Source organism: Salvia hispanica, chromosome 4 (assembly GCF_023119035.1).
Source record: "Salvia hispanica cultivar TCC Black 2014 chromosome 4, UniMelb_Shisp_WGS_1.0, whole genome shotgun sequence".
Classification (NCBI taxonomy): Eukaryota; Viridiplantae; Streptophyta; class Magnoliopsida; order Lamiales; family Lamiaceae; genus Salvia; species Salvia hispanica.
The window spans coordinates 33,304,864-33,324,132 of record NC_062968.1 but is presented as its reverse complement, the minus strand read 5'-3'; the positions used below and the strand labels follow the sequence as shown (position 1 = coordinate 33,324,132).

Genomic DNA, 19,269 nt, shown 5'->3' with positions numbered 1-19,269 from the left:
AAACTATACAAACTATAAAAGCATCCAATATATTGGATGCTATTCCTTGGTATGTACAAACAATGACCATTCACCATACCAAGTGGAGAATCCTCTTATTCTCAATCAAAATCAATGATAATTACTAGTGTGCAAAACATTTAATTGGACCCACAATTTTGGGTTATTTATACCTTCACTCTAGAAATCGTGCAACCTTTTATTATTTATGGTATCTAATTTAAAAGAAAATTAAGTTTTCAAAATAATTATTTCCATAAGATGCATTGTAGGAGTATATTAGAATAAACTCATTTATCCGTGCATTATTATACTACTAATAGAAAGTAAAATTTAGTACTATATCATAACTAATTCTCTTTATATATAAATAAATGTTAGGAACAATTAATAATTGAATAAATAAATCCACTCAAACACATAGTATGAAAACCACATATCTCTCAAGTTGAGGGACCAAAAGACAATTTTCCTCAAACTAGTGGACAATAAAATTCAGCTGAGTAATAATCGATCCTCTCTCATTCTCTCCTTTTGTGTATGTATACATATGAATGACTGGCTAAAGTTGAAAACCCAAACTTAATTAGCAAAGTAAAGTGAAGCAAGAAAATGGATGAAAACAAGAAAGAAAATGAATGTGCAGAGCATGATGAGGAGAAATGGGTGTATGATTCTTCTCTTGATTATAAAGGAAGAATTCCGCTTCGAGCTTCAACTGGTGCATGGAAGGCTTCTCTCTTCATTATAGGTATGAAATTCCATAAATATTATGCATAATGTTACATAAAATATTTCTCACAATTTACTCAACTTACTATTCCAGTTACACGTATTAAATTAATAAGATTTGTGATGAATTTGAAATGATATTATTGTTTTCCATTAGTAAATGTGTGAAGATGCGCAGATAGGTACTCCTAGTTTTTTATTATCACATATTGTAATCAATTTATTAAATATTTCACATATTTTTAAATCTCGTATAAAACTGTATATGTAGTACTTGATTGCATGAAGAGAAAAATCATACAATAGACCTTGTGTGTTATTATTTTTTGTCTAACATTTTCTGGAATCGATAGTGCCTAGTTTTTTATCTAAAAATTATTGAGATTAAGTGAAAATATATGCGTTTGAAAATCATACTATCCTTTAGTCAAAGGATTTCATATTGGATACATAGCTGTATTTATTTTATTTAAGAATTTCATAGTGGATGTAAGGTATAATCTTTTCTATTTTGAAGAATATTAACGTACTAATCCTAAAGAAAAGAAAACAACGCGCCTTATAAAAGATCATAAAGAAATCAGTGAGTGGGGAATGAGCATATATATATATGATAGTACATGCTTTAATTCTTTTTCCAATTAATTAAATTAAATGTCATTCCTGCACGAATCTTTTGGTTTGACTAACAGAAAATCTTAGAATGCAACAATTTTTATTACTAATATTTGTTGTGTGTCATGAATATTGCGCATTCATATAGTAATATTTTTACCGACAAAATAAAAGTTGTTACAAAGTAGAGAATCCAACACCTCAAAGTGGGCTTTTTGTAATGACACACTTAGCCTTGATAACTGATAAGTTAGAATATAATGGATTCGCTATAAACGAGGTATATGCTCTCACCTACATAAAGTTAATTAAATGTGTTTGATTAAAGGATGTCTTAGTCTTGAACCAAAATATATAATGAATTTAATTACGTCATTAATCAACATTTAGTAATTAGCCGTAACGTAATTTAATTATTTTTGGACAGCAACGGAGTTTAGTGAGAGATTGAGCTATTTCGGTCTAGCCGTAAACTTGATCATGTACCTAACCAAGGTACTTCACCAAGACCTCAAAACAGCAGCTAAGACTTGTAATTATTGGTCCGGTGTCACCACAATGATGCCCTTACTTGGAGGCTTCGTCGCCGACGCTTACCTCGGCCGATTCTCTACCATTATCGCCTCCTCCGTTATCTATATAATGGTAACATATTATTCAACATTTCGACCTTGTAAAATGTTCAACATTTCAACTTCGCTTACACTTTTTTTTTTTTTGGCTCCGTGCAAAATTAGGGCTTACTTCTGTTGACAATGTCAAGAGTGGTCCCCGGTCTCAGACCCTGGGACGCGGGGTCCACCAACGGGGTCCATGAAGTCGTTTTCTTTCTCGCAATATATTTGGTATCGGTGGGTACGGGAGGGCATAAGCCCTCACTGGAGAGCTTCGGAGCCGACCAATTCGACGACGATCATCCAAAAGAGAGGAAAAAGAAGATGTCGTTTTTCAACTGGTGGTGTTTTGGGCTTTGTTGTGGGCTTTTACTTGGTGTGACCGTCATTGTTTATATTCAAGATCATGTAGGTTGGGCCGTAGCTGATATTATTCTAACGGCGGTGATGGTCTCGACTACGGCCATAATTTGGATAGGACGGCCGTTGTATCGCTACCGGAAGCCGATGGGAAGCCCCTTAACGCCGATGATGCAGGTGATTGTAGCCGCATTTGTTAAGAGGAATGTACCGCATCCATCAGATTCCGACCAATTGTACCATGAGGTTCCTAAATCAGCTAAGAATCAAGGGAGTAGGATTCTTCTTCACACCAAGAAACTAAGGTAACAACACATCTCCACGTTGTGTCTAGATATATCTCGTGTAACACGTCTACGTGCTTAAAACCGGTTGCCACATTGTCGCTTATTTTGCAAAAATGAGGGTAGATGGGATAATTGCGAAATTTTCATCTTTCTTGACTAATTTTTTATATTTTGGAAAATGGGCGATGGACGTGAATTTGACCATCTATCATGATTTATTTGACAATATGCAAAAAGGAGAGATATGAATAGAATTTTGGTACGTAGGTTTTTGGATAAGGCCGCGATCATCGAAAACGACGACGTTTCGAAGGCAAATCCATGGCGTCTATCAGCCGTAACAAAAGTGGAAGAGTTGAAGCTGATCATCAACATGATCCCAATATGGATGACGACTCTCCCCTTCGGCATCTGCGTAGCCCAATCCTCGACATTCTTCGTGAAGCAGAGCACCACCCTCAACCGCACCCTCGTCGCCGATTTCATGATCCCGCCAGCCTCCGTCTATGGCTTTGCTGCCATCAGCCTCGTCATCTCCATCTCAATCTACGACAGGCTCCTCGTCCCCTTCCTGCGCCGCCTCACTGGTAACGAAAGGGGCATCGACATCCTACAGAGGATCGGCATCGGCATGATCTTCTCCGTCGCGACGATGATCGTCGCCGCCTTGGTCGAGAGGCGGCGGCTCGGCATCGTGAGCAGCAGCCCCGCCGGGAATTCACTGTCGATGAGCGTGTTCTGGCTGGCGCCGCAGTATGTGATCATCGCCGTGGGAGACTGCTTCACTCTGGTGGGGTTGCAGGAGTATTTCTATGATCAAGTGCCGGACTCAATGAGGAGTTTAGGTATTGCTTTTTATCTGAGTGTGTTAGGGGCGTCGAACTTCCTTAGCAGCCTCTTAATAACATTGGTGGATCATGTGACTGAGAGGGGCGGCCGGAGCTGGTTCGGGAAGGACCTAAACAGTAGTCGGCTCGACTATTTCTACTGGCTCCTCGCCGGGATCACAGCCGGGAATCTGTTTATCTATTCCTTTATAGCCCGGAGATATTCCTACAAGAATGTGACCAAAACCACCACCGTCGCCGTTGCTGATTGCTACCAAGCTACTATGCCTTAGTATTATTGCTGCACTTATACATATCTACTTTTTTAGTATACACTTATATGATTATATGCATAATATACTCCTAGTATGTAGTTATTGGTAACATCAGGGCCAGGCTACTCAGATCTCTCTCTCTCCTTTGATTTTGCATATATAGAGCACGTAATTTTAAAAATATTTTCAGAATATTGTTTCACAATGTTTTGTTTTTTTAACAATTACTGCTCAGAATATGTCGATTTTTATGAGCTATGAGTTTGATACTAGTATTAGCTAAAGCTTTAAATTGAATCAATAAACTTGTACACAGATTAAACTCGAATAAAAAATTAAAAATAAAAATTAAATTTAAATTTAAATAATAAGTTCGAAGAAAAAAGGAGCAAGAGAAGACACAGATGAATACACAGTAAAAGTTCTAATTTTTGGTATTCATCAACCATCAACTGCATAAACGTATCATTCATTTTAGAGACCAATTTATAATACAAAACCTCACCTATAAACGCATTAATCACAAGGAGAGGTACTTCAACTTCTTCTTTTTTTCTTTTTCCTTTTTTTGGGTTATTAACCGATTAAAACTCGTTTTTTTCACAGATATCTGTACAACATATATAGTTTACCATTGTCATGAAGGGCAGGGTCGGCCATCATCAGCAGCCTTGAAGAGAGCCATTCTCTGAGACTGTGAGATGCTTTGCCTGTTATTCAGAACGTCAATGTAATTCTTGATACGGTACCTATCTGAGCTCGTGAGGGAGAATGGAGGATTCAGGATGAGGCAAGGTGCTTCCACAAGTATAAACTGTAGGAGATGAGCTGCCTTTGAATAAAAGACCACAGCGTTTCCTATGTCACCCATGTATTCGTCTACCTAGAAACAGAGCATAGTAAAAGAAATTCCATTTAGTTTTCTACCAATGTTTTTGAAGACTAGTTCTTGATTTAGGCCTAGCATGGGGCCGCAGCAGAACAAATGAGTTTATGAATGAGTTCAACTGTGGTGAGCCAGTATAAGATGGTGTCAAACTTTCATACAGCATGTTCTGATCCAAGAAAAGTAGCAATACTAATACATTGACTAAGTACTTACTGCTCCTCGTCTGCCTAATGCAAGAGCAGACTGATATATGAGCTCCATTGCATCTGGCATCTCCATATTTCCTGAAATGAAGAAGCATGCCTAGGTGAGATTGCAGACAAATGGACTTCTACAAGCCCAAGCCCTACTGAGAAAAGGATGAACAAGATTGTTGGTTCTCAAAGACAACTATGCGAACCATACCAGGCTCTATCATTTTAGCAAGCTCTTCAGCATTCCCAACTTCATGAAGAAATGCTCTCTCAATCAGTGAGGAGATATCATGAGGCTCTAGATTGTTAGCAATATCAAGACATTCTTGGGCATCCGGACTATGTCGGAGGTTAGAGACTTCTGTCAATCTTGTAGTCTCTTGAGACGAACTTCCTTCACTAGCTGATGCGGCATAAGTGTGACAAATATCCAGTGCTTGCTTCCATATAGCAAGAATTACAAGCTGGATAGAAAATGCCTCTAGTTGCTTTCCTCCATCAGCCTAGAAAATTACAACAATTAACATCAAGTTACAACATGAGGATAGTGAACCATATCCAGGCAATCTTCTCGTGCTGCTGTTAGGAATCAAATGTTATATGATGCAAAATAAAAGAATCATAGAACAACGTAAATAACTTCATATACCTTATGGAAGATTAGCAATAGGAAGGATGTGACTTGTTAAATTCATATTGAGATTGAATATATAATAGTAAAAACCAACCCATTCAATTTCTCAATAACTTTTCCCAATCAACCACCATTTTTTCTCCTACTTTCTCATTCTCTCTCGTGATAAATAGTACTCCTATGTCACATATAAATAGCCAATTAATTCACTTACACTATTCAAAGCAAGGAGCAGGCGGAACACAAACAAGAATCGTGAGCCAAGGTTTATAAAGACAACCATTAGCCAGGTTGCTTAAGTAGATTTCTGATAGCGAAGTGCTGCAAGATACCTTTTCATTCACTAATTCAGTTATGGAAGATGCACAGCACTGCAATGACTTGATTCGTGTCATGCAGTCACTTGGTGGTTGTTCCATATCCATTGATCCTTGCGAAGTCCTAGGAGCAGAGATGGCACTTCCTAGATTCCCGGTGTCATCAACACGACCAGTTGCTCCACCTCCAATTGACATTGGTGAACTTGTTTTCTTCATTTTTCCAGAAGCAAGAGGTTGGTCAGCAGTTTTAGAGGGGAAATGTCCTTGCTTAGAAGCACGTCCTCCCGAAGAAGATAAGTCTAGTGGAGGACCTGACACAATCACATAATCCTGGTCGATTGACTCAAGTGAATCCACGACTGCCAATTTGGGGCAAAATTAGTAAAAGAAAATTAATGCCCAGGCAGAAGATAACCAGGAGGACTCTATTCTGAAAAAAGGAAGCAAAATATTTGACAAAATATGCACCTTTTGGATGACTTTCAAGTGTTCCAAGGTCATTCCTTTTAAGTGATTCTTTCAAGTTTCCTTCTGAAAGTTGACGACTGCCAAGATTGGAGCCTGTAATTCTTGTTTTGCATGGGCCACTATTGTTCTTGGAAGAACCTACTCTGGTCGCAAGATTTAAATAATCTCTCTGCTCAAATTTTGAATCAAGAGAAAATCCATACATGGATCTCATTGTTGACCTCTTAGGAGATGGACTGCCAACCGGCACACCGGAATCATCATCTAGACTAAATGGTAAGCAATCTTCTTGAGAGCTTTCTTCTGTATTCCTCCCGGGGAAATCATCTAAGTCTCTCCGTGATTGCCTATTACTGAGTACAACAAAGAAGTGTCCCTATTCAGACCTATAAAGCTTGTATTCTCAAGATATTGTAAACTTCTGGCAGCACTTACCTGAAGGAATCAATTGGCTGCGTGTTGGACAGATACGGATGGTTGAAAAATTCTTCAAATGTCAAACGCTCAACTGTGAAGGAACTCATAGACCAGTCAGATTTGGGAATAGAAGGGAGAGAAAAGGAACTATAAAGCCCTGACTTTAGAGAAGCTAGTGTCCAGTGCAAACCATGCAAAGCTATGAATTATCATTTGTTATTTATATTAATCGTGGAAGTACTGATATTCTGAAATCTGAAGTCAGCTAACAAAGAAACTTTCAGGTCAAAGCTAAAAATGTGAAAGAGTTGAGCATGTTTAGCATATCAGAATCCAAAACATGACGATTACCTGGATTACGCCGGAGCAGTTTCGTACACAAATCTATGCAGTACGGGTTCAAATCCTTGGCCTCTGGTGGAAATGGCAAATCATTTGACTTTATGATGTTTTGTAGCAGCTGCAAAATGAACCATGAACCATCCTATTGGTTAGTCAACTAGGCTCTTCCCCATTAGCAAAACTAGCTTCAGTAAAGAAAAGGAAAAACCATCCTTGAAGAGATAAGATCAAGAAACAAACCTGTATCTGATTACATCCCGTGAATGGGGTTTTCCCTGTTACAAGTTGAAAAAGAATGGCTCCGACGCTCCACAGATCTGCCTGTGTTATCAGTCCAAAATTAGTATAGGAATAGATGGGGGAAAATCTGTTTCAGTAATTGATAAGTGAATCTCACCTTAGCATCATACTTCTGAAGTTGCATTATTTCTGGAGCCATGTAAAGAGGTGAGCCACAAAGAGTTTCTGCAAGGCCTCTCGGTTGTAAAGATCTGTATAAAGCATAAGTATTGGGAATTTCAGAACTATGCTTATCAAATTATCGATCTTTACAATATGATTCATGACTATCTTAGCAAATGCCACAGAACATTCTTACAATCTAGAACCTTTTCCCACGCATCTTTGATGTAATTTTTGCCTTTTCTGTTTCATAACATTAATGCTTAATACCATCTAGCAACAAGTAACCAATAAAAACATGTTTTAAGCATGTCAAACTGCAGAGAGCGGGAAGCCATCATAAATTGCTTTGTGAATTTTTGTAGATTCCAAAGTAAAAACCAAATGTTAACATATTACTAATATATCTGGATAGATATGAGCAATAAGAAAAACATCAAAACAAAAATTATAGAAATAACACATTAAGATGGCCTAAATACGATAATTAGCACCAGAGCTTGAGAAAATCAAGGCAATGTGTTTCAGGCTCAATCAAGGTGAATTAATAATGAAGATCTTAGCTAAGCCCAACAATACATCCATGGATTTCTTCATCAAAGCAAAAGAACTAGTCATGTATCCTAAGTTAATCGAGATACAGAAAAGCAAGGTGTAGCTAATGAACTCATGAAACTGTATACACACTAGAAGAGAAGATAGCTATACCTTGCAAACCCAAAATCAGCAATCTTCAGGGTGCTATTATCAGCATTGGTGGAAAGGAGTAAATTCTGTTTCAACAATAAGATACATTTAAATGACATGTATCAATAAAAAATGCCATTTTTCACTGGACATCATGAAAAACTTGTTTTGACTTTAGAGGGTGAGGTAATGATTGCATGTCATCTGTTTAAACATAACATGTCACTTCTGCCTGAAAGCTAACAACGTAGCAACCTATCTTAATTCTTTACCTTCAACAATTTATGTTGATTGGGTATACTTATGGGCTCATATACTACTGGTGAATTGAAAAGAAAATGGGAGAGGTGTGGTAGGAGGAAAAAGCAAGGAGCGAGAAGCAAAATCGTAAAAAATATGACAAAACTTAACAAGTCCATGAAGCTCATTGTATGAAGAATTAGGAAACTATGAAAACCACAACCTAGGAAAGGCGTAAAAATAAAGGTAGCTTTTAATGCAAACCTGGGGCTTCAAGTCCCGGTGAATAAGATTGTTGTCACGGAGAATTTTCAGACCCTCCGCTGCAAAAGAGGAGATATAACTCGGATGTGTTATTCTACACGAGAAACAAAGACAACTAGAGAGTAGGGAGAGAAGAATAAAAAAAAGAAAGAAAAAAAAAAGAAGCGTGAAACCTAGTTGCTGCATAAAGTGCTTAGCAGTTGCTTCAGACACTTTTCCTTGTCGTTGTTGAATATACATTGAAAGGTCGCCCCCTTTGCAGTACTCCAAAACAATGTATATCTTCCCAGGTTCCTACAGTTATACACAGTAAACAATTTCCAGTAAAATGAAGGTATTATCTTAACCTGTGATAAATATCCAGCTTTTCTTAAATGTTTGCAGGATCACATTAAGCATCACTTTTCCTCCAAAAGAATTCAATAAACATAACGTGCAATGACCAGTTTCTTCTTTTTATTTCCATCACATGCAAGAAAACAATCATTTGTTGCTCATTTCTCACTATAATCACAGAAACTCAACTAGTCACAACAAAAGGTTTACACTGCCAAACTGAAAATATGCGAAGGTAAACACTACAGCTACAATAGCAGCAGCTACCTTCACCTCCTGATAACAAAGTTTTCAGTTTTAGATGTGATTTACAATATGGCATTAGATACTCTCATTAAATTCTTTCATAATTTTGCTCTTCCTGTCCTCATGTTGTAGCCTTCACTCAGAATCATCAAGTTACTCATTCAACACAATAATACCACTTAACCACATTATCTCTAAATATACTTCACACAATATCGAAATTCCCAATTATACCAAAAATAAACATACACACAATTTGTACTCCATTTCGTAACCCAACAAAATGAAATCAATCAAACAGTCGCACTTTCACGACAACCTAGCAACTCGCCAGCACTCCAAAGCACAATTTCAACAAAAACAAGAGAGTAATCACCTCGATCATATCGTGCAACCGGATAATATGCGGGTGATTGATCCTCTTGAGGATGAAAATCTCCGACTTGAGACTCTCCTGTAGCTTGGAATTCAACCTGGCGGTGGCGATCTCCTTGATCGCGACCTCCGTGCCGTGGACGCGGTGGCGCGCGTGCCAGACCGTGGAGAAGGAGCCCGCCCCAATCTGCTTCCCCACCACGTAATCGCCAACGGCGTAGTACCTCCTCATCGGCTGCGCCATCGGAGACAGCTAGCAACTTCAATTATCGAGATTTAGAGCTCGAATCAAAAGGAATTGAAGCTGAACTCCCAGTGATGGTGATGGTGATGATGTTGTGGGGGTTTTATTTTTTGCTTTGTTTTTTGGGGCGATGAATTGATCAATGTATTTATAGAGTTTTTGAATGGGATTGGATTGGTTGATTTAATAATGTTTGTGATAATGAGTTTGTATATTTTAATGCGCGAAATTCATTAAATTTTTACATAGTACTATTGGTTTGGCTTATTTGCGGCCTCTTGCGTGGAACTCCATCCGTCCCCGACTAAGAGTTACATTTTGACCGGGCACAGGTTTTAAGAAAGAGTAAAGGCCAAAAAGTAGTCCTTAACATATAGCCGTTTTATCAATTTAGTCCTAAATATTATCTTTTTGATTATTTGGTCCCTTACAAATAAACTCGAACCCGAATCAGTCCTCAATTGATAAAACCGTCAAAAATAGACTGGTGATTGCAAATTTGACTAAATTAAATTACTAATTATAGTTGATTATACCTAATTAAACTTCTTAATTTCTATTAGCAAAAATTGGTTCATCCGCCCCCAAATCGAAGCTCCTCAAGGAGGTGAACTCCACAACCGTCGTCCTCCCTCTGTCATCGCCGCTCCGAGATCCTCCCCAAAATCGGAAATCCCCAAATTTCAAACTCTTCAAATCAGCTGCCTTCATTGCCGGTCACCACCAATGGTCGTTGCCTCACCCTCACCGGACATCACCGTCGCTGCTCCACGGCGATTTCGTGTCGCCGTTGTTGGGAGAGCACAGCCGCAACCTCCATGCCGTCAGCCACCGCCATCGCCGCCAGTCAATGTGAATGGTGTATGTGAAGAGAAAAAGGGAGAAGAGGGAAAGGATTGTCTTAGCTTAATCGAGGATTGGATTAGTCAATTGATGAATTGAAACGGTGAAGAGGTGGCGGCGCCCATGGAAACTGATTGCGCAAGAGAGAAGAAGTGAGATATGATGGGAGAGAGACGAATTTTTTATTTTCTAATTTATTTTAATAATTAAAAATATTAATTAAATGGTTAATTTTGGTCAAAATCGGCTAAACACTGACCGTTACTTTTAACGGTTATGTCAATTGAGGACCGATTCGGGTCCGAGTTCATTTGTGAGGGATCAAATAATCAAAAAAATCATGTTTATGACCAAATTGATAAAATGATCATATGTTAAGGACCACTTTTGGCATTTACTCTTTAAAAAATGTAAAGAAAAGTTGGTTGAAAAAATTATTGGAATGTGGGACTCACTTTTTTATATTGATTTTATAATAAAATGTAAATGAAGTGAGTTAGTGGAATGTGAAACCTACTTACCATTTATGGTAAAAATAAAATGTGACTCTTAATTGGGGATGGACTGAAATAGAATAGTGTGACTTTTAATTGGGGACGGAGTGAGTAATTCAAAAGGTCTTTTACTACTTTACTTAATTTTCTAATAAAAACGCTCTTCAACTATGTAGAGGTATATACCGTATATTTAATCATTTTTAGAGGCGAAATAGTGGTAAAAATGGTGTGTGGATACTGGATAGTGGTAGGATCTAAACACACTCAACAATAACATACATGTGTGGGAGTAGACACCCACAACAATATAAAAATATTAATCCCACCGTTGATACATAATACGCTCAGTTTGACTTAGTATGATTTTTAAAACTTCAATAGAAAGTAAATAGAAAAAAATAGTGGAAGGTACCCCAACCTTTTACATACTAATTTTTATAATAAAATATAACTTAGATAAAGTAAGTAGAACGTTATATTTTAGATAAAGTAAGTAGAACGTGGAATACATTCTAAAAAAAAAAGTAAATAAACACATTTGTTATTGTATGAATGAAAATGATAAAATTAGATGATTATTGGTGGACGAAGAGAGTACTTAATTTTTCATGAAGAGTGGAAGAACTTTTGATAAAAAATTAATCCAAAATATTTAAAAATCTCTCAAGTAAAATGTATTATTCTGTTCATGTAATAAAAAAAGTCTCAAATACTAGTATTTTATTAGTAAAAAATATATAAACGAGCAAACATCAAGGCATAGAGATATTTTATGTAGCTCACTACTAATTTGATCTCCACTAGGTCAAATAAGTTTGTAAATAACAAGCTATAAATATTAGTTCCAATAACTTAAATTCTGGTTAAAATAAGTTTATCAACACTCAACTTATTTTTTCAAAATCTTATAAGGATATGTTCGCTCTGTCCAATATGCTCATAATTGCCTTTAATTCATGGCGTTTAATATCGTTCGGTGTATCTGATAAGTTGATGCAAAGCCCGAGTATTTACACCGGCCCGCACTGTTCCTCTCTAATATCGTCAATTTCAAATATTGAGAAGGGCGGTGGTTTTTATTTTTTCCTTGAAACCAACACCCGAAAATTAGCTAAAAATTTCCCGATCTACCCTTCTCATTTTCACACTCTCTCCGCCCTCCACCACATTTTCGAATTTCCCAAAAGGAGATCCCCAAATTTCTGAAGACGCCGAAACCCTCAGCCATGTTACCGTTTCTCTACTCACTCTCTTAAAAAGGAGAAGTCTTGCACGAGAGAAGCTGGGCGTTGGAGGGAGTAGTCAACCAGATCTGTGAACGGAGAACTAGCAACAGCTCCCAGCTACGGGCGACGGATTTCCGCTTTTCTTTGCATTTTGAAAGCATTAACGGTAGGATATTAGCATAGATGGATCGCAACACGTTCGGCAAGTTGTGCCGTATACTTAAGGATCGAGGGGGTTTGCACATAGGTAAGTGTCTAGGGATTGAAGAACAGGTTGCGATGTTCATTGGCGTTCTGTCGCATCACAAAAAAAACCGGGTAGTCCGTTTCAATTTTATTAGGTCGGGATCTACGGTATCCTATTATGTGAATAAAGTTTGAGGTGCCATTCTCAGTCTTCACGATGTATTATTTGAAAAGCCTACCCCAGTCCCGGATGATTGCATTGACCATAGATGGAAATGGTTCAAGGTTCGTACCATATAGTTAATGTGTTCGGTTATTAATTCTTCAATTTTGTCATATGTGTCTGATGTGGTGTTGTCCATTGCAGGGTTGCTTGGGTGCCTTGGATGGTACTCATATCAATGTGTTGGTGAGCAACAGTCATAAACCCCGGTATCGCACACGCAAAGGATCCATCGCAACAAACACATTAGCTGTATGTGATAGAAATATGCAGTTCGTCTATATCCTACCTGGTTGGGAAGGGTCTGCCGGTGATTCAAGAGTGCTGAGGGACGCCTTATCTAGGCCCAATGGGTTCAGAGTCCCGCAAGGTAGGAAGATACTGACAAAAAAATTGAATAACCCAAAATCCTCAAACAATAATGTTCTGATTTTTCTCAATGGGTGGTTCATGATAATGTGTGTAGGTTGTTACTATCTCTGCGACAGTGCATACGCTAATTGCCCCGGCTTCTTGACGCCGTACAAAGGGGTGCGATACCACCTGAAGGAATGGGGGGTTGGCGACGCAGCTCCACATGATCCTAAGGAGCTGTTTAACATGCGTCACAGCAAGGCTCGAAACATTATTGAACGCGCCTTTGCTGTGTTGAAGATGCGTTGGGGGTTGTTGCGTAGTTGCTCTTTTTATCCAATTCAAACACAAATCAGATTGATCATGGCATGTTTCCTTCTTCATAATTTCATCCGCAGGGAGATGAGTACAGATCCCGTGGAAATCGCCCTCGATGTTGATGTTCCAATGGTCGTTAATGGAGCGCCTTATGTTGCTAACAACTACGTTGACTGTGTCGACCCATCACCGGAGTGGACTGCACTACGTGACGCCATAGCGCAGGAGATGTGGAATACTAGATAGATCTATCGTTTAGAAATAATTACGCTTGTTCTCTAATGACTTTCTTCAAACTAAGTACCACCTGAAGTGGATATTTTGTTTTGTTGTGCCTTATTATGATTGTTTGCGTCTACTCTATGTGTTATGTGTTGTGCTCAATTATAGATGATTTGTAGTTTTAATAATGTATTTGTTGGCTTACTCTCAGCAAATGTCGCAACGGGTCGCGAAGGCTGATGGTATTCCCGAATGTGGGTGTGGCTGGGGAAAGATGGAGATGCGAATGGCAGGGAAAAACGCGATCAACGCGGGACGTTATTATATGAAATGTCCCGCTAATCTCAACCATTCGGGATCCTTTCATTGGTGTGATGAGTATATTCGAGGGCTTAGCGGCAACTCTTACATTGATGAACGTGCAAACATTCCACGATTGGATCAGGAACGTACACCTCCCATTCGCCCAAGGTTGGAGCAAGCATCTAGAGCAAGTCACATTTGCGCCGGGAAACCTGTTTTGGATTTGAAGACCCAAATGTTAATGTCGTGTGTCGGTATTATGATGATTGTTGTAGGATTCTTTATTGGCAAACTCGTGTGAATTATGTGAACAACATGTTATTTTGTTAATTATGTAATTAGTAGCTACTAAGTTCCAAGACTTGCAATTTGTATCTTATTTTGGTAGTTGAATATTTTGGTGGTCTTTGTACTATATTTAACTATGTTAACGTTTTGATAAACTTTTGAATATAGTCTCCCCTTTTAATGATTAACTACAATATTGGTGGAGTTTGCAGGATATTTGTTGATTTAAAAAATAGCACTAGTAGCATAATATTTTGTGTGGGACTACTTTCAAAGGAAACTACAATGAAAAAAGTACCAACAGTCAATTAAAACGTGTATAAAATAATACTCCCCCCGTCCACAAAAAATAAATCACTTTTGTCATTTTGGGACGTCCACAAAAAATAGCACCATTTCTAAAAATGGGAAGTTTATCTCTCGTACTTTTCCCACTTTTTTTTCCCTCTCTCATAATTTACTCACTTTTTCTCCCTATCTCTTTTACGTCATGTATTTTTTCTCCTTTTCTATCTTACTTTACTATTTCTACATTAAAACCCCTGCCATACACAAAGTGATCTATTTTTTGTGGATGGAGGGAGTATATTTTAGTACATAATATATTATATTATGTATTGTTATTTTGTCAAAATATTGGACCAATAAAACTACGAAAAACATAAATAGTGAGAAAGAATTGACTGTGTAACATATTCACACGCTCCACCAATTTATTTTCTGGAAATTTTCAAATTTAACAGGTTCATAGATAAATGACAAATGAAGACGTAACATTATCTCCATAATTATTACCTAGATCTCACCACAATAGAAATGGCAAATAACAATACAAATCAAATTAAATAGAAATATAAAAATATGGTCGTGTTGGTTTTATAAACTTTTGAACATAGTCATCCCTTTTAATGATTACCTACATTATTTGTAGGTAATCGTTGGACTTTGCACCAAGTGTAATTGTGATTACATTTTCATAAAATTTTCATCTGATAATCACGACCTAACAATGACGAGGTTCCTTATTTTCCAATATCGACTAAAACCATCAAAAAAAACAATCTAAGTTCAATCTTGATTTTGCTACATAAATGAGTAATAGGGTTAGATATCTGTCAATCATCCCTATCACAAAAAATCCTAGCAGGCTGAGTTAATGTTTTATTTGGCTCGATGCAATGAGTAATGGAGAGTAGGTAGATGTCATTCAACTTAATCACAAAAATTACAAACTATTTAATTGGCATCACCCACTTCGATCTACATACAACTACTTTCATGCTCCCATTCTTACCTCAAACCATGATCATCCCTCCCCAAGCAGCATACCTATACTACGGTAACTGGACGGCGGAAGTCGATGAGATTGTGCTGACCACGATCATCAAGCTAAAAGGTGCCACGCGATGGACGCTCCCTGACTTCCCCAACTGGTTCTTGCTGACAGCACAACAAGAGGTGCGGACCAATCTTGACATCCATTTCACTGAGGCAGAAATCAAGCAACGGCTTGATTTTATGAAGCTTAGGTTTGAAACGTTCAATTCCACTCTCGGTGAAGGAGCTTCGTGGGACGTCGGGGCAGCATATGTTCGTGCGAACGACAACCTCTGGATGGCTATTCTGCATGTATTGTTTTTAACAATAATGTATTATGTGTATGACTTATGACTTAAGTGGGAGCTTACAACTTGTTCAGAAAATCCCGTTCGCCGGGGCGTACTATCATCGTGATGACCCACATTTCTCAAAGCTAGCATGCTTGTACGGGTCCGAAGACCTGAAAAAGGAGCACGAGGTTACAGTTGTATTGCTATCCGACAGGACTGAGAAGATCTCGGCTGAGGAGCCAAGTTGCTACGAGGTTAATGAGAACGAAACAGAGGTGAACTCGCCTGCGGTATTCCCGCCACATTCACTTCGTCGTAAGCTCTTTCTGGATGAAGAAGAACCCCCTACTGATCGTGAGTCTACAAATGAAGATGGCATATGCTTCATTGACCTCGACGCGGATGGGAAACTGCACACTAAGATGATGGGGAAGGGAAGGGCCTTGCTGACCCAGCCCGGGCGAAACAGAGACATAGGTGGCCCTTCAAATCTGTCGTCCAATGCGAGTTCGTGTGCATCCAATTCCCCAAAGTCGCGATGGCCATATATCTACAAAAAACCAAGAGTGTAGTATGTGTCGTTTGGATCGGTTCGTGGGTGCCCATTTATTTGATACGCTACCACATATTAGATTAAGTCGTACATTTTGAACTATATGTTTGGGCCCTACCTTTTGTGAACCATAGTAAACTAATGAATCGTTTCATAGTTTAAGCTTAGTTTTAATTTGGAGTGCATGTGGATGTGGGGTCTGCGGTGTTGCCAATTTCTATTCAGGAAAGGGTGTTCTATTTTGGCCATATTTGTGTTGTATGCCTACTTCTTGTTTGTTACGATGAATATATGAACTACTATTGCTCCATTTGATTGTTTATGCATGAATTGCAATGTCTGCATACCACAACAGAGTAATACAAAACGTAGTCGATTAATAGAGCAAAAATACATACGGTAACTACACATAGCATACGTGGGTCGCATCAAAATAGTAGTACGTTAATGGCTAAACATATATGTGAACGCAGCCTCAAAGTGACAACCTAATTGCAAGCTACGTTCAAACGCCATCAAAATCAGTAAGTTCGCTAGAAATATCATAACATATGCATCATATATAGCCAGCTAAGCAGAGAACGGCATCAAAAATCCCAGAACCAGGGCTCTTCAAGCCTTGTGCGCATTGTCCTCGATAAGCATTAGCAGGTACCCAAGGCGAGTGTCAGCTGGCATGCCCATAAATACCTCCATTCGTTGCGGTTTATAGCCTAGGATATTACATAGCCGATACTTCTGGGCGAGTGAGAGTCCCTCCACCGTACCCAGCTTATCAAACACAACTTTCCTAGCCTCACCAAGATCAAACTCATATCCAATCTTTGCCGAAATCACTTCCAATCTGGAGTTGGTATCATGGTGGAGATTAGCTAGGAACTCCATCAATGCAGAGTCAGCTGCATCGACCTTAAGCTTCTTGGTACAGCAAGACTTTGTCGTCGAGGTGCGTTTGCCGCTGCCTCCAGTGCTCGTGTCCTGAGTTCCCACCGGCTGAGAGCGGGGAAATGTGTGTTCTGGTTCCAGATCGTCCAAGCTCTGAGTGTACTCATTTTCATTGACCTCTGACGCCGCGGCAGCAGGGCCACGCATACGTCCAGCCGCATCATTAACCTGCTCAGCACGACCTCCGCAAGCACGGTCCTTGCCGAAGATTATCTTCCATGTTTCCCATAGGGGCCAGGACTTGTGGCGCATAGACTTGGCGTCCTTGTCGGCCTTGATCAAACAAGATTACTTCTGTAGTTCAACATTGATATATACCCAATCTCAACACAAAATTGACAAGTACTTACCATGACAATTGTTTCCCATTGATCGTCGTCACATTCGATCTTGTATTCATTGTCAGAGTTGAACCCGACGCCGCTCCTAGCAAGTATATTTTTGAGGCTAGTGTAGTGTTTCTTCCAAGCAGTTAACTTGGACGTTACATGAGGTTGGCCTTTGATGTCAGTGTTTGGAAATTCCTTGCGGATGGCGTCCTCAATCATCCCCAAATAACCAGTCCGGAAGCCGTTGTCAGACTTCCACCCTCTCGCCACGAGGTCGGCCAAACAAACAGCCATTATTTCTTCCTCTCGCACCGTCCACATCCGACGAGAGCGATCGCCTTTGCGATATTTCCGCCGCGGACTACGAAGCTTAACCGGTCCTATAAAATAAAAGCCAGTAGTAGAATTTTGAGCGTGATAGGTACAATTACGGAAACAGAGTATGGTAGACTTGCAATCGAATCTGACCGTGCGACTGATTTCCCCCTTCGAGTACTCCAGAACTCCTCATTCCAACCGTATTACTAGACATCCATACAAAAAAATAGACCAAATCAGACTTACTAAAATGGTTCATAGACTAATTAAGGCACATATTTTTCATATCAACAACAACAACTCCAACACAACCCCAATAAGACACGCATATACAAGATAATACAGGCATATCATCGACGACATTTTTACCCCACAATCAAAACGACAATATGCGTACAATTTCGTATGTACACGCATGTATGAAGGGGTGTTATCGTGTACCTCATTTTGAAGCTCCAATGGGTGATGTCGAGTGTGTTCAATTTGGGTGGGAAGTGATTCTAATTTGGCTGCCATATATTTGAAGAGCGTCCAAAAAATTGAAATGTGCAAAAGTAGCCGCCTTTTTTTCAATTACGCGGGGCGGTGTTCTGGTTTAAAATTTTTAAAGGGCATCGATGTCTTTTTGTATAATTGCTGACTCATTTAATATAACATTATGAAGAAATATTGAATTCAATATGGGCCAAATCATATACCCCGAACGACGCAATTAGAAATGTTAGAGGTGGGCCACCCCAGAAACAATTCTGCTCTAGTATTTTATCTGATAGTGACCCGTCGGACAAAGCGAACGGGTCCTTAGACTAGACGTGGCCACGGTTCGTAAAACCGGCGGTTCCGGTTCGGAACCGGCGGTTCCGGTTCATGACATGCTTGAACCGTAACCGGTCCGGCTATGACGGTTCCGGTTCCGGTTTAACCGGCGGTCACGGCGGTTCCGGTTCCGGTTAATAACCGCCGGTTTTTCGCCGGTTCCGGTTCATCCGGGCCGGTTCCGGTTCAGTTCCGGTTTGTTTGTTTGTTTTTTTTTTTTATTTTAAAATCTTATAGTTATTACTTCTAAATTCTATAGTACAATCCAAAGAGAAATTGATAATGATAAAGAATTGCAATTTTATTGATTTGAAACTTTGAATGTAAATTTCTACAATACAATAACAAGTTACAAAATACAACAATACACTTGAATTTAAAATATAGATACAAAATTACGATTTAAAAAAAAATATATTAAAAGTAAAGTTGAAACAATTAGAAAAAAAAGGAAAAAGATTTGAGCTCAA

The 19,269-nt window shown here is 38.9% G+C and overlaps 3 protein-coding genes across 6 annotated transcripts; 2 read left to right on the top strand and 1 right to left on the bottom strand.

Moving 5' to 3' along the window:
• The first annotated feature begins 525 nt into the window (after positions 1–525).
• On the top strand, positions 526–3,891 carry LOC125219780 (protein NRT1/ PTR FAMILY 5.6-like). The gene is made up of 4 exons (XM_048121841.1): positions 526–751; positions 1,775–1,992; positions 2,085–2,626; positions 2,876–3,891. The coding sequence occupies exons 1-4, from the start codon at positions 613–615 to the stop codon at positions 3,726–3,728; spliced, it is 1,752 nt and encodes a 583-aa protein (XP_047977798.1). The 5' UTR covers positions 526–612; the 3' UTR covers positions 3,729–3,891.
• A 228-nt stretch (positions 3,892–4,119) lies between these two features.
• LOC125219779 (serine/threonine-protein kinase ATG1c-like) lies at positions 4,120–9,899 on the bottom strand. 2 transcript variants are annotated; one of them, XM_048121839.1, is made up of 13 exons: positions 9,526–9,899; positions 8,741–8,861; positions 8,568–8,626; positions 8,085–8,149; positions 7,372–7,465; positions 7,215–7,295; positions 6,984–7,092; positions 6,651–6,723; positions 6,216–6,568; positions 5,760–6,106; positions 5,005–5,296; positions 4,813–4,883; positions 4,120–4,593 (listed from the first exon to the last, which is right to left on the bottom strand). In XM_048121839.1, exons 1-13 carry the CDS (start codon positions 9,766–9,768, stop codon positions 4,348–4,350), a joined length of 2,154 nt encoding a protein of 717 aa, XP_047977796.1. In that variant the 5' UTR covers positions 9,769–9,899; the 3' UTR covers positions 4,120–4,347. The 2 variants fall into 2 exon arrangements, with proteins under 2 accessions (XP_047977796.1, XP_047977797.1); XM_048121840.1 differs by having other exon boundaries at positions 5,760–6,058.
• A 2,624-nt stretch (positions 9,900–12,523) lies between these two features.
• Positions 12,524–14,301, top strand: LOC125224221. Of its 3 annotated transcripts, none has more exons than XR_007176845.1 (4): positions 12,524–12,805; positions 12,888–13,113; positions 13,210–13,715; positions 13,849–14,301. XR_007176845.1 is itself a non-coding variant. In XM_048127585.1 (4 exons), exons 2-4 carry the CDS (start codon positions 13,011–13,013, stop codon positions 13,659–13,661), a joined length of 468 nt encoding a protein of 155 aa, XP_047983542.1. In that variant the 5' UTR covers positions 12,524–12,805; positions 12,888–13,010; the 3' UTR covers positions 13,662–14,301. The 3 variants fall into 3 exon arrangements, 2 of the variants coding, with proteins under 2 accessions (XP_047983542.1, XP_047983541.1); XM_048127585.1 differs by having other exon boundaries at positions 13,210–13,408; positions 13,496–14,301; XM_048127584.1 differs by having other exon boundaries at positions 13,210–14,301.
• Positions 14,302–19,269: the final 4,968 nt, after the last annotated feature.

Bases quoted from the DNA above. Each gene is read 5' to 3' on its own strand.
- LOC125219780 (XM_048121841.1), top strand. From the start codon at position 613: ATGGATGAAAACAAGAAAGAAAATGAATGTGCAGAGCATGATGAGGAG. The intron at 752-1,774 runs GTATGAAATTCC...ATTTTTGGACAG, and splicing joins GGCTTCTCTCTTCATTATAG to CAACGGAGTTTAGTGAGAGA. The intron at 1,993-2,084 runs GTAACATATTAT...GTGCAAAATTAG, and splicing joins CCTCCGTTATCTATATAATG to GGCTTACTTCTGTTGACAAT.
- LOC125219779 (XM_048121839.1), bottom strand. From the start codon at position 9,768: ATGGCGCAGCCGATGAGGAGGTACTACGCCGTTGGCGATTACGTGGTG. The intron at 7,093-7,214 runs GTTTGTTTCTTG...TTCATTTTGCAG, and splicing joins CGGGATGTAATCAGATACAG to CTGCTACAAAACATCATAAA. The intron at 4,594-4,812 runs GTAAGTACTTAG...CTCTGTTTCTAG, and splicing joins CATTAGGCAGACGAGGAGCA to GTAGACGAATACATGGGTGA.
- LOC125224221 (XM_048127584.1), top strand. From the start codon at position 13,011: ATGCAGTTCGTCTATATCCTACCTGGTTGGGAAGGGTCTGCCGGTGAT. The intron at 13,114-13,209 runs GTAGGAAGATAC...TAATGTGTGTAG, and splicing joins TGGGTTCAGAGTCCCGCAAG to GTTGTTACTATCTCTGCGAC.